We start from the raw sequence: 12,857 nt of genomic DNA on the forward strand, positions 1-12,857 counted from the left end.
AGATGACACCACCCTTATGGCAGAAAGTAAAGAGGAACTGAAGAGCTTCTTGATGAAAGTTAAAGAGGAGAGTGAAAATGTTGGCTTAAAGCTCAACGTTCAGAAAACTAAGATCATGGCATCTGGTCCCATCACTTCATGGGAAATAGATGGGGAAACAGTGGAAACGGTGTCAGACTTTATTTTTGGGGGTTCCAGAATCCCTGCAGATGGTGACTGCAGCCATGAAATTAAAAGACGCTTACTCCTTGGAAGGAAAGTTATGACCAACCTAGATAGCATATTCAAAAGCAGAGACATTACTTTGCCAACAAAGGTCCGTCTAGTCAAGGCTATGGTTTTTCCACTGGTCACGTATGGATGTGAGAGTTGGACAGTGAAGAAAGCTGAGTGCCGAAGAATTGATGCTTTTGAACTGTGGTGTTGGAGAAGACTCTTGAGAGTCCCTTGGACTGCAAGGAGGTCCAATCAGTACATTCTGAAGGAGATCAGCTCTGGGATTTCTTTGGAAGGAATGATGCTAAAGCTGAAACTCCAGTACTTTGGCCACCTCATGAGAAGAATTGACTCATTGGAAAAGACTGATGCTGGGAGGGATTGGGGGCAGGAGGAGAAGGGGACGACAGAGGATGAGATGGCTGGATGGTATCACCAACTCGATGGACATGAGTTTGAGTAGACTCCGGGAGTTGGTAGTGGACAGGGAGGCCTGGCGTGCTGCAATTCATGGTGTCACAAAGAGTCGGACACGACTGAGCGACTGAACTGAACTGAACTGTATATTATAACTGCATAAAAATAAAATTATTCAAGTGAGTCAATTTTCAAATTGCTCTTGTTCTGCATCAATCTTATGCGAAAAGAGTAAAGGATGGGGTCAGTGGGGAGAGATGATCCTTTGAAACAGAGCTGTCAGGTCAGATGTACATACAAGTTAAAATATTACAGTAAAAAAGAATAAGAAGTCAGCCATCAGCTCAGCAATGTTCTCCCTGTCCAGAATGCTTGGATAGTTTTTGGTATCCTTATTGACTCAAACAAAATTACCTGAATTTGAAAAAAAAAGAAAAAGTCTGCTGCATTTCTGACATACAATGAAGACTCTCCTAGGGAATCATCTTATAATGTCTAAGTAACAGTGTTAAACACAGTAAGAGCCCTCCAAAGATGCCCGTGTTCTACTCTTTGGATTTATAAATACACTAGTTCAAAGACAGCAAAGACGGTTTTGCAGATGTGATTAAGGCTAAGGAGTTTGAGGTGGGGAGATTTTTCTGCATTACCTGCGAGGGTTCAATTAAATCACATGCATCCTTAAAAGCAGACAACCTGTCCCTGCTATGGCCAGAGAGAGAGATGTGACAACAGATGGAGGGCCAAACAGATGCAATGTTGTTAAGTGTTGAAGAAGGAGGAAGAAGGCTACTAGCCAAGGAATGTGGGGGCCTCTAAAAACAGGACTTCAAAAGCAAGCAGATTCTCCCCTGGAGCCTCCAGAAAGGAACACAACCCTGACAGTAACTTGATAATAGCTCAGTGAATACTGTATCAGACTTCTGCCCCACAGAACTATAGGATTATAAATTTGTGTTTTTTTAAGATACCAATCTTGCAGTAATATATTACAGCAGCACAGAAAACTAATACACTCATACAGATAATGAAGAGAATTTCCTTTTTGACAAAGGAATGGGATGTCCTGTTAAAGAATAAAAACTACTTAGTGAATTAGCAAAATTTAAGGTAGAGCCTTTCCATACAAATTTGTAAATATATGCTTTAAATCCACTTTAAACCTTTCACACAAGAAACCCAATGTTAAGTGTTACAAATGGGTCAGTAAACAAATCTTGTTCCAAAGTCACCCAGCTCCCTAAGCCAAAAACAAGTCTGTGATACCAGAAAAAAAGGCCAGTACAGGGCAACCACCCTCCCCACTCCTCTGGATTACTCACTCAATGAATTCCTCTTTACACTGCTGTAGCATCTCACATGTCTGCTGGATCTCTTGCTCACTCAAAAGCACCAACATCCCAATAGTTAGGTGAAGCTTTTTAGGATTCTGGAAAATGCTGCTATCAACCCCATGATCCTGTTATCAAAGGGAGAAAAACAAGAAACTCAGCCCATACAAAACTAAATGGCAGCACAGAACTGAGCAGAAAGAAATAAACTCACATACCCAAGACCAAATGACTTTTCAACCAGGGTGCCAGGACAATTTAGTGGGGAAAGAAGAGTCTCTTCAACAAATGATATTGGGACAACTGAATACCTACATGCAAAAGAATGAAGTTGAACCCATACCTCATACTATATATAAAACCTATATCAAAATGGATCAATGATATAGGAGCCAAAAACCATATAATCACAAAACTGCTGCTGCTGCTGCTAAGTCGCTTCAGTCGTGTTCAGTCGCAACTCTGTGCGACCCCAGAGACGGCAGCCCACCAGGCTCCCCCGTCCCTGGGATTCTCCAGGCAAGAACACTGGAGTGGGTTGCCATTTCCTTCCCCAATGTGTGGAAGTGAAGTCGCTCAGTCGTGTCCAACTCCTAGAGACCCCATGGACTGCAGCCTACCAGGCTACTCCGTCCATGGAATTTTCCAGGCAAGAGTACTGGAGTGGGGTGCCATTGCCTTCTCCGCACACAACTCCTAGAAGACAGGAAAATCTTCACGACCCCTTGGATTTGGCAACAGATTCTTAGATATGACGCCAGTAGTATGGCAACAAAAGAAAAATTAGGTAAATCAAACTTCACACTTTAAAACTTTTGTGTATCAAAGGACTATCAAGAAAGTAAAAAAGACAACCTAAAGAATGGGAGAAATATTTGTAAACTATATACCTGATAAGGGTCATACAGTCAGTATGCATAATATATAAAGAAGACTCACATAGCTCAACAACTAAAAGACAACTCAATTTAAAAAACACAAAAGGACTTGAGTAGACATTTCTCCAAAGAAGAAATACAAATGGCTAACGACTACATGAAGATGTTCAGTGTCTTCAGCCATTAAGGGAAATGCAAGTCAAAACCACAATGAGGTGCCATTTCACGCCCATCATGCTGGTTATAATCGAAAGAGTGGAAAACAACAAGTGCTGGCAAGGATGTGTTTCAAGGGTATGGATTCCCTTCAGGGGTGATAAAAACATTTGAAATATTACAGAATTCGTAGTTGTACAATACTGCTAATGTACAAAATGCCACTGAATCATTCATTTTAAAATGGTTAATTTTATGTTAAATGAATTTCACTTCAATAAAGTAGTATTTTTTAAAAAATGAACTGGTAGCCTGACAAAATGGTATGCCCAGGAAAAACAGAATGCTACCTAATTATAGATTCTAATAATCTTTTGTTCCTCATCGGCTTTTAATTAGTTCAGAGCAACTGGGCCTCTTATGGCCTTACCCAAAGATAATATACTCTTTATAAAAGACAGTTTTTATCTTAGCAGACACTGCAGTATTTATAGGTAAAATATTGTGTTAAGAACAAACTGTCCCCAAGCAAAGACAGATGAAAAATGAATTCAGAGAAATATCTACACACTGGAGTTGCCACATCAAATATGGTCATCTTTTTCTGGCATCATCATTCCTTGCACTTAAAACTTTTGTCTCTGAAAGCAGAAAAAGTAAATATATTTATGAACCCCACTGCCACTTTTGAAAAGACGAAAAATTCACTTAGCATACAACTAACCATTTTAGGATGACAAGTGAGTTGTATTTCGTGTATTCACAATGTTGTACATGCCAGCTCTCTTTAGTTTCAAAACTTTTTCAGCACCCCATAAAAACACTTCATACTTATTAAATAATCACTCTATTATTTCTCATTGCTTATCCTCTGGTAACCTCCAGTTTGCTTTTTATCTCTTTGGAGTTTGGTACTCTGGACATGGGAAATAAAATAAATCATACTACATACAACCTTTGCGCCTGGCTTCTTTCACTTAGCATGCTTTCAAACTTTATTTAAGCTGAAGCACATATCAGTACTTCATTCCTTTTAATGGCTGAATAATATTCCAGTGTATGCATAGAAAACAATTTGATTATCCATTTAACTCTTGATGGCCATTAGGGTTGATTCCATCTTTGGGCTAGTATTATGAATCAGTCAGTCAATTCAGTCAGTTCAGTGGCTCAGTCGTGTCCGACTCTTTGTGACTCTTATTTAATCTACCTAGAGGGTTACAAATTTTAATTTTTTCAAAGGATCAATTTTTATTAATTTTGTTTTTTTCTTTTGCATTATTTCTTCTCATATCTTTATTATTTCCTTCCTTCTACTTATTTTTCAGTATGCATACTCTGCTTTTCTTTTATTAGTTTCTTAGCATGGAACTTTACCTATCTTTTCTAAGATAATCTTTGGAGGCTATAAATTTCATTCTAAACACTGCTTTATCTATATCCCATAAAGTTTGATATGTTGTATTTTCATCATCATTCTGTTTGAAATATTTTATGATTTTCTGCATGATTTCTGTGGTGGATTACATATTATTTAAAGATAGGTTGTTTTTCATTTCCAAATATTTTATTTTTCTAGATATACTCGTTTTTTATTTCTTATTTAATTCTTTTGTGGTCAGAATACACACTGAATAAAATTTCAATTCACTAAAATGGACTGAGAACTTGTTTTATGATCCAGAATTTGGTCAGTTTTTTTTTTTTTTTTTTTTTTGATGCATGTTTCACATACATTGGAAAAATGTGCATTCTTTTGAATGTAATGTTACAAAAATGTCAGGTCAAAGTGGGTTGATAGTGTTCAGATCTTGTATGTCCTAACTGATTTTTTTGTCTAGTTGCTCTTAGTAAGACTAAAATGTTAAAATCTCCAAATATGACATGTGAATTTTTCTGTTTTTCTCTTTAAATGGTGTCAGTCTTTACTTCATGAATTTTGAGCTCTGGTATTAAGTATGTAAATATTTAATGATTATGATTATTGTGTTTTCCTGATGAATTAGCCATTTTATCATTATGAAATATTTCCCCTTTATGTTTAGTAATATATCTTTTCTTGAAGTCTATTTTGTCTGGTATTGATTTTAATTACTCTAGCTCTTTGGGTGGGCTTCCCTGGTAGCTCAGCTGGTAAAGAATCTGCCTGCAATGCTGGGGACCCCAGTTCAATTTCTGGGTCGGGAAGATCCCCTGGAGAAGGGGTAGGCTACCCACTGCAGTATTCTTGGGCTTCCCTGGTAGCTCAGATGATAAAGAATCTGCCTCCAATGCGGAGACCTGGGTTCAATCCCTGGGTTGAGAAAATTTTCTGGAGGAGGGTATGGCAACCCTCTCTAGTATTCTTGCCTGAAGAATCCCCATGGACAGAGGAGCCTAGTAGGCTCCAGTCCATGGGGTCGCAAAGAGTAGGACACAACTGAGTGACTAAGCACAGCGCAGCACAGCACAGATCTTTGGGCCGTTATTCTTTGCATGGTTTGTCCTCCTCTATTCTTTTTGTGTTAAACCTGTCCACGTATTTAAGGTTCATCTCTTCTAGACACAGAGTTGGGTCTAGTGGCCTTTTCAGTTCAGTTCAGTTGCTCAGTTGTGTCCAACTCTTTGCGACCCCATGAATCGCAGCACGCCAGGCCTCCCTGTCCATCACCAACTCCCAGAGTTCACTCAGACTCACGTCCATCGAGTCAGTGATGCCGTCCAGCCATCTCATCCTCTGTTGTCCCCTTCTCCTCCTGCCCCCAATGCCCCCCAGCATCAGAGTCCTTTCCAATGAGTCAACTCTTCACATGAGGTGGCCAAAGTACTGGAGTTTCAGCTTCAGCATCATTCCTTCCAAAGAAATCCCAGGGCTGATCTCCTTCAGAATGCACTGGTTGGACCTCCTTGCAGTCCAAGGGACTCTCAGGAGTCTTTTCCAACACCACAGTTCAGAAGCATCAATTCTTCGGCGCTCAGCTTTCTTCACAGTCCAACTCTCACATCCATACATGACCAGTGGAAAAACCATAGCCTTGACTAGATGGACCTTTGTTGGCAAAGTAATGTCTCTGCTTTTGAATATGCTATCTAGGTTGGTCATAACTTTTCTTCCAAGGAGTAAACGTCTTTTAATTTCATGAATAATGCTGCTTTAAAAAACATTTGTGATCACTGATGAACATAGATGCAAAAGTCCTTAACAAAATTCTAGCAAACAGAATCCAACAACACATTAAAAAGATCATACATCATGACCCAGTGGGCTTTATCACAGGGATGCAAGGATTCTTCAATATCTTCAAATCAATCAATGTAATACATCACATTAACAAATTGAAAAATAAAAACTCTATTATTATCTCAATAGATGCAGAGAAAGCCTTTGACAAAATTCAACATTCATTTATGACAAAAACCCTCCAGAAAGCAGGAATAGAAGGAACATACCTCAACATAATAAAAGCTATATATGACAAAACCACAGCAAACATTATCCTCAATGGTGAAAAATTGAAAGCATTTCCCCTAAAGTCAGGAATAATACAAGGGTGCCCACTCTCACCACTACTATTCAACATAGTTTTGGAAGTTTTGGCCACAGCAATCAGAGCAGAAAAAGAAATAAAAGGAATCCAAATTGGAAAAGAAGTAAAACTCTCACTGTTTGCAGATGACATTATCCTCTACATAGAAAACCCTAAAGACCCCACCAGAAAATTACTAGAGTTAATCAATGAATATAGTAAAGTTGCAGGATATAAAATCAACACACAGAAATCCCTTGCATTCCTATACACTAATAATGAGAAAATAGAGAAATTAAGGAAACAATTCCATTCACCATTGCAACGAAAAGAATAAAATACTTAGGAATGTATCTACCTAAAGAAACTAAAGACCTATATAAAGAAAACTATAAAACACTGGAGAAAGAAATCAAAGAGGACACTAATAGATAGAGAAATATACCATGGTCATGGATCGGAAGAATCAATATAGTGAAAATGAGTATACTACCCAAAGAAATCTATAGATTCAATGGAATCCCTATATCAAGCTACCAATGGTATTTTTCACAGAGCTAGAACAAATAATTTCACAATTTGTATGGAAATACAAAAAACCTCAAATAGCCAAAGCAATCTTGAGAAAGAAGAATGGAACTGGAGGAATCAACCTGACTTCAGGCTCTACTACAAAGCCATAGTCATCAAGACAGTATGGTACTGGCACAAAGAAATATAGATCAATGGAATAAAATAGAAAGCCCAGAGATAAATCCACACACCTATGGACACCTTATCTTTGACAAAGGAGGCAAGAATATATAATGGAGAAAAGACAATCTCTTTAACAAGTGGTGCTGGGGAAACTGGTCAACCACTTGTAAAAGCATGAAACTAGAACACTTTCTAACTCCATACACAAAAATAAACTCAAAATGGATTACATATCTAAACGTAAGACCAGTAACTATAAAACTCCTAGAGGAGAACATAGGCAAAACACTCTCTGACATAAATCACAGCAGGATCCTCTATGACCCACCTCCCAGAATATTGGAAATAAAAGCAAAAATAAACAAATGGGACATAATTAAAATTAAAAGCTTCTGCACAACAAAGGAAACTATAAACAAGGTGAAAAGACAGTCTTCAGAATGGGAGAAAATAATAGCAAATGAAGCAACTGACAAATCTCAAAAATATACAAGCAACTCCTGCAGCTCAATTCCAGAAAAATAAACCCAATAAAAAAAAAATGGGCCAAAGAACTAAACAGACATTTCTCCAAAGAAGACATACAGATGGCTAACAAACACATGAAAAGATGTTCAACATCACTCATTATCAGAGAAATGCAAATCAAAACCATAATGAGGTACCATTTCACGCCAGTCAGGATGGCTGCGATCCAAAAGTCTATAAGCAATAAATGCTGGAGAGGGTGTGGAGAAAAGGGAACTCTCTTACACTGTTGGTGGGAATGCAAACTAGTACAGTCACTCTGGAGAACAGTGTGGAGATTCCTTAAAAAACTGGAAATAGAACTACCAAAATGACCCAGCAATCCCACTGCTGGGCATAAACACCAAGGAAACCAGAATGAAAGAGACACGTGTACCCCAATGTTCATCACAGCACTGTTTATAATAGCCAGGACATGGAAGCAACTTAGGTGTCCATCAGCAGACGAATGGATAAGAAAGCTATGGTACATATACACAATGGAGTATTACTCAGCCATTAAAAAGAATACATTTGAATCAGTTCTAATGAGGTGGATGAAACTGGAGCCTGTTATACAGAGTGAAGTGAGCCAGAAAGAAAAACACCAATACAGTATAATAACGCATATATATGGAATTTAGAAAGATGGTAACGATAACCCTGTATGTGAGATAGCAAAAGAGACACAGATGTATAGAACAGTCTTTTGGACTCTGTGGGAGAGGGCGAGGGTGGGATGATTTGGGAGAATGGCATTGAAACATGTATATTATCATATGTGAAACGAATCGCCAATCCAGGTTCGATGCATGATACAGGATGCTCGGGGCTGGTGCACTGGGATGACCCAGGGGGATGGGATGGGGAAGGAGCTGGGAGGGGGGGTTCAGGATGGGGAACACATGTACACCCGTGGTGGATTCATGTCAATGTATGGCAAAACCAATACAATATTATAAAGTAATTAGCCTCCAATTAAAATAAATAAATTTATATTAAAAAAAACATTTGTGTAGAAGTTTCATGTTGACATACATTTTAATTCTTTGGGATATACACTAAGGAGTGGAATTGCTGGGTCCTATGGTAACTCTATGTTTAACTTATTGAGGAATTACCAAACTGTTTACCACAGGAACTGAACAATTTTACATTCCAAGTAGCAACGTATGAGGGTTCCTATTTCTCTACACCTTCACCAATATTTAATATTTTCTTTTTTAAATTTCCTTTTTAAATTTATAATTTAAATTATAGCCATCCTAGTAGGTATAAAATGGTATTGCATCTACTATGAGGTGGTTTTGATCTGCTTTTCACTATTGACCAATGATGCTGAACATCTTCTTATGTCCCTGTTGGACATTTGTACATCTCCTTTGCCCATTTTCTGTCTTTTTATTGTTGAGTTATATATAAGGATTCTTTATATATTCTGATACTAGTCCCCTATTAAATCATGAATCCCTTTTGAAGGTAATTAGGTGTCAACTTTCATTAAACTCATTTTGCAAATGAAGTCAAGAAAAAAAAGTTGAGCATCTTCTCCTCTAACAGGAACAAACAGGAATTCTACCTCTGAATTTCAAGTTCTTATCCCATAATCTGATCTCTGTGCTAGTAAGTCAGCCTAAAGGCAGAAGAATGTATTTATCAAATGCAGATAGTCTTATATTCCAATTCTTGGTTTGCATAAGACTAATTTTGCCTTGGCAAGAGGAATTAATAGAGTATTCATTTTCTAAGTGTTAACAGAGCTTGACCTATTTTTACATCTGATGAAGAGTTTTATGATTCTACACATCAACTCAAATTGCCTCATTTAATGAAAGTGATTTTAAGGAATAATCAACTTTAAAAGTGTCGAGGAAGACTAAGCGCAATGCTTATCAAACCCTAGCTGCTGTAACTCATGGCAGAAGCTGTCATTTTAGAAAGGTAAGCAAAGTCCCCCAAATGATGCCAATATGCACAGCCCTATCACAAACTAGAATTGAGAATTGATCCCCTAGTAATAAGATCTAATATTTTCTAAGCCCTTTACTCTGCCCTAAGCATTTCTTACAAACTTTATATAGACAAATATCTTGTGAGCAAAGTAGTAGTATTCACTGCTCACAGATGAGGAAAACTGAGGCAAAGAGAAATAAAGCCACTAACCCAAAGAAACACTGGTAGGAAGCAATGAAGCTAAAATTCAAACCCAGGTAGTCAGGTCCGAAAGCCTACACTTTTGATCAGTATTACGCCGCCTCTCCAGTAATAGTTGCCCTAAAAAAGCTGGAACAATATGGCTATCACCCAGAGGCAAGGCCTTACACATTTCAATAAAACTCAACCAATAAATGGGTCTGATCACCAGACTAGTCCTGAAAATAAGGCAAATCTCATAATTCCATGAAAAGAAAGGTAGTTTTAATACTTGCCTTTTCTGAGATACGAGCACCAAAAGCATGATTCATAAAAGAAGGAAAAAAAAGATTAACTGAACTTGATCAAAGTTAAAAATTGTGATTCAAAAGACACATTAGGAAAGTAAGAAGAGTAGCCACAGAGAAAAAAAATTATTTGGGAGAAAAATATTTGCAAATCATATATCTGATAAATATAATTTTTTTAAGTTTTTAAAAATTCAATAATAAAATGGATACACCATCCAACTCAAAAATGAGCCAAGTATCCATATAATTCACCAAAGAAGATATACTAATGGCTAGTAAACATCATTAGTCTATCAAAACCAAAATGAGATACCACTTCACATTTACTGCTGCTGCTGCTGCTGCTAAGTCGCTTCAGTCGTGTCCGACTCTGTGCGACCCCATAGACGGAAGCCCACCAGGCTCCCCCGTCCCTCGGTTTCTCCAGGCAAGAGTACTGGAGGGGGTTGCCATTGCCTTCTCCAATGCATGAAAGTGAAAAGTGAAAGTGAAGTCGCTCAGTCATGTCTGACTCCTAGCGACCCCATGGACTGCAGCCTACCAGGCTCCTCCGTCCATGGGACTCTCCAGGCAAGAGTACTGGAGTGGGGTGCCATTGCCTTCTCCGTCACTTTCACTAGAATGACTATAATCAAAAAGACAGACAATAACAAGTGTTGGTGAGGATGTGGAGAAACTAAACTGCACATTGCTGGGAGGGTGTAAAATGATGCAGCCATTTTGGAAAAGTTTGGCAGTTCCTCACTCCAGTACTCTTGCCTGGAAAATCCCACGGACGGAGGAGCCTGGTAGGCTGCATGCAGTCCATGGGGTCACAAAGAGTTGGACACAACTGAGTGACTTCACTTTCACTTTTCACTTTCATGCATTGGAGAAGGAAATGGCAACCCACTCCAGTGTTCTTGCCTGGAGAATCCCAGGGACGGCGGAGCCTGGTAGGCTGCCGTCTATGGGGTCACACAGAGTCAGACACGACTGAAGTGACTTAGCAGCAGCAGCAGCAAAAAGTTAAACATGAAATTTCAATACAACCCAGTCATTTCACTCCTAGGACTTTACTCGAGAGAAACGAAAGCCTGAGTCCACATACAGACTTGTAAGTGAACATCACAGCAATATTATTTATAAAGGCCAAAAAATGGAAATAATCCAAATGTTTATTAACTGACAAGTGGATAAACAAAATTTAGTATAGAAATACAATGAAATACTATTGGGCAACAGTAATAATATGAATAAACCACAAAAACAATAGCTAAGTAAAAAAAGCCAGATGCAAAAACTACATATTATATGATTCCATTTATATGAAATATCCGGAAAAGGCAGATCTATAGAGACTGAAAGACAGATGGTTGTCTGGGATTAGGCATAAGGGATCTTTTTAGAGTGACAGAAATGTTCTAAAAGTACATTTAGATTATGGTAATGATTGTACAACTCTGTAAATTTACTAAAAATGACTGAACCATACACTTGAAAGGGGTGGGGTTTTTTATGTAAACTGTACTTCAATAAAGCTGTTAAATATAAAAATGTATATGTCTTTTCTTTTTAAGAGCATTTTAGCTATCCTGAAATAAGTTTTCTCCTGTAACTCAATTATCATGGAATATTTTATTTGACCCTCTGATCAACTCTTAGTTGACCCTCTTGATTTGATGACTTCCCACAGGTCTTTCAACATATGTTAAGAATATCGTGTACATACAAAAATCTTTGTGGAAGGTAAGGTGTTACCTCAAATCACTGAAGCAAATATCGTTTCTGTTAATAAATCATATTAGGACAACTGGATAGCCACTTAGAAAAAGAATAAAATTATATGTATTCACTGCACCAGACACAAGAATAAACTTCAAATTAAAGACTGAAATGTAAATAAGCAAACTATACAAGAAAAAAAAAAAAAAGGGTAAATTCTTCTTTAACCTGAATGCAGAAAAAGATTTTCAAACTAAGACTAGAAATCCAGATGTAGTAAGAGATAAGACAAATAAACTTGATTATTTAAAAAGAGAAAACTTTTATATGGCAGAATATATAAGCAAGTCAAAAGACAAACAATACACTAGAAGAAAATATTTACAATATATGTCACAGATAAAGGGTTAATATCTCTAATATATAAAGAACTTCCAAAGGAAAATGACTAAAATACTATTGCTGTTAAGCAATTGAAAAAAGACATAAACAAGACACTTCACAAAAATAAAAATGACTCAAACATGGGAAGATGTACATGGTTATTCAAAAAAATTCCAATTCTCAGGAAATATATACTGAGGTATTAGTGTAAAGGGCCATGACATATGCAATGCACTTTATAGAAGTTCAGAAAGAATGAAAAAGAGAATGATAAAGTAAAATATTAACAAGCAGCAAATCTGAGTAAAGGGTACTATTCTCAGTCTTACAACTTTTCTGTGAGTTTAAAATTATCAGTATCCCATTGATGCTGCTGTTGCTGCTAAGTCGCTTCAGTCGTGTCTGACTCTGTGCGACCCCACAGACGGCAGCCCACCAGGCTCCCCCGTCCCTGGGATTCTCCAGGCAAGAACACTGGAGTGTGGTGCCATTGCCTTCTCCAATGCATGAAAGTGAAAAGTGAAAGTGAAGTCGCTCAGTCGTATCCGACTCTTAGTGACCCCATAGACGGCAGCCTACCAGGCTCCTCTGCCCATGGGATTTTCCAGCAAGAGTACT

At 37.8% G+C, this 12,857-nt stretch overlaps 1 protein-coding gene across 5 annotated transcripts in view; it reads right to left on the reverse strand.

Moving 5' to 3' along the window:
* ASCC1 (activating signal cointegrator 1 complex subunit 1) overlaps window positions 1-12,857 on the reverse strand; it is a 112,195-nt gene that overhangs the window by 62,409 nt on the left and 36,929 nt on the right. For all 5 annotated transcript variants that reach the window (XM_025284704.3, XM_025284706.3, XM_044942239.2 and 2 more), the window contains one exon: window positions 1,956-2,092. In XM_025284704.3, coding sequence (XP_025140489.1) covers window positions 1,956-2,092 — 137 coding nt within the window. The remainder of the gene's footprint in view (window positions 1-1,955; window positions 2,093-12,857) is intronic.

This window comes from Bubalus bubalis, chromosome 4 (genome assembly GCF_019923935.1).
Source record: "Bubalus bubalis isolate 160015118507 breed Murrah chromosome 4, NDDB_SH_1, whole genome shotgun sequence".
In the NCBI taxonomy this organism is placed as follows: domain Eukaryota; kingdom Metazoa; phylum Chordata; class Mammalia; order Artiodactyla; family Bovidae; genus Bubalus; species Bubalus bubalis.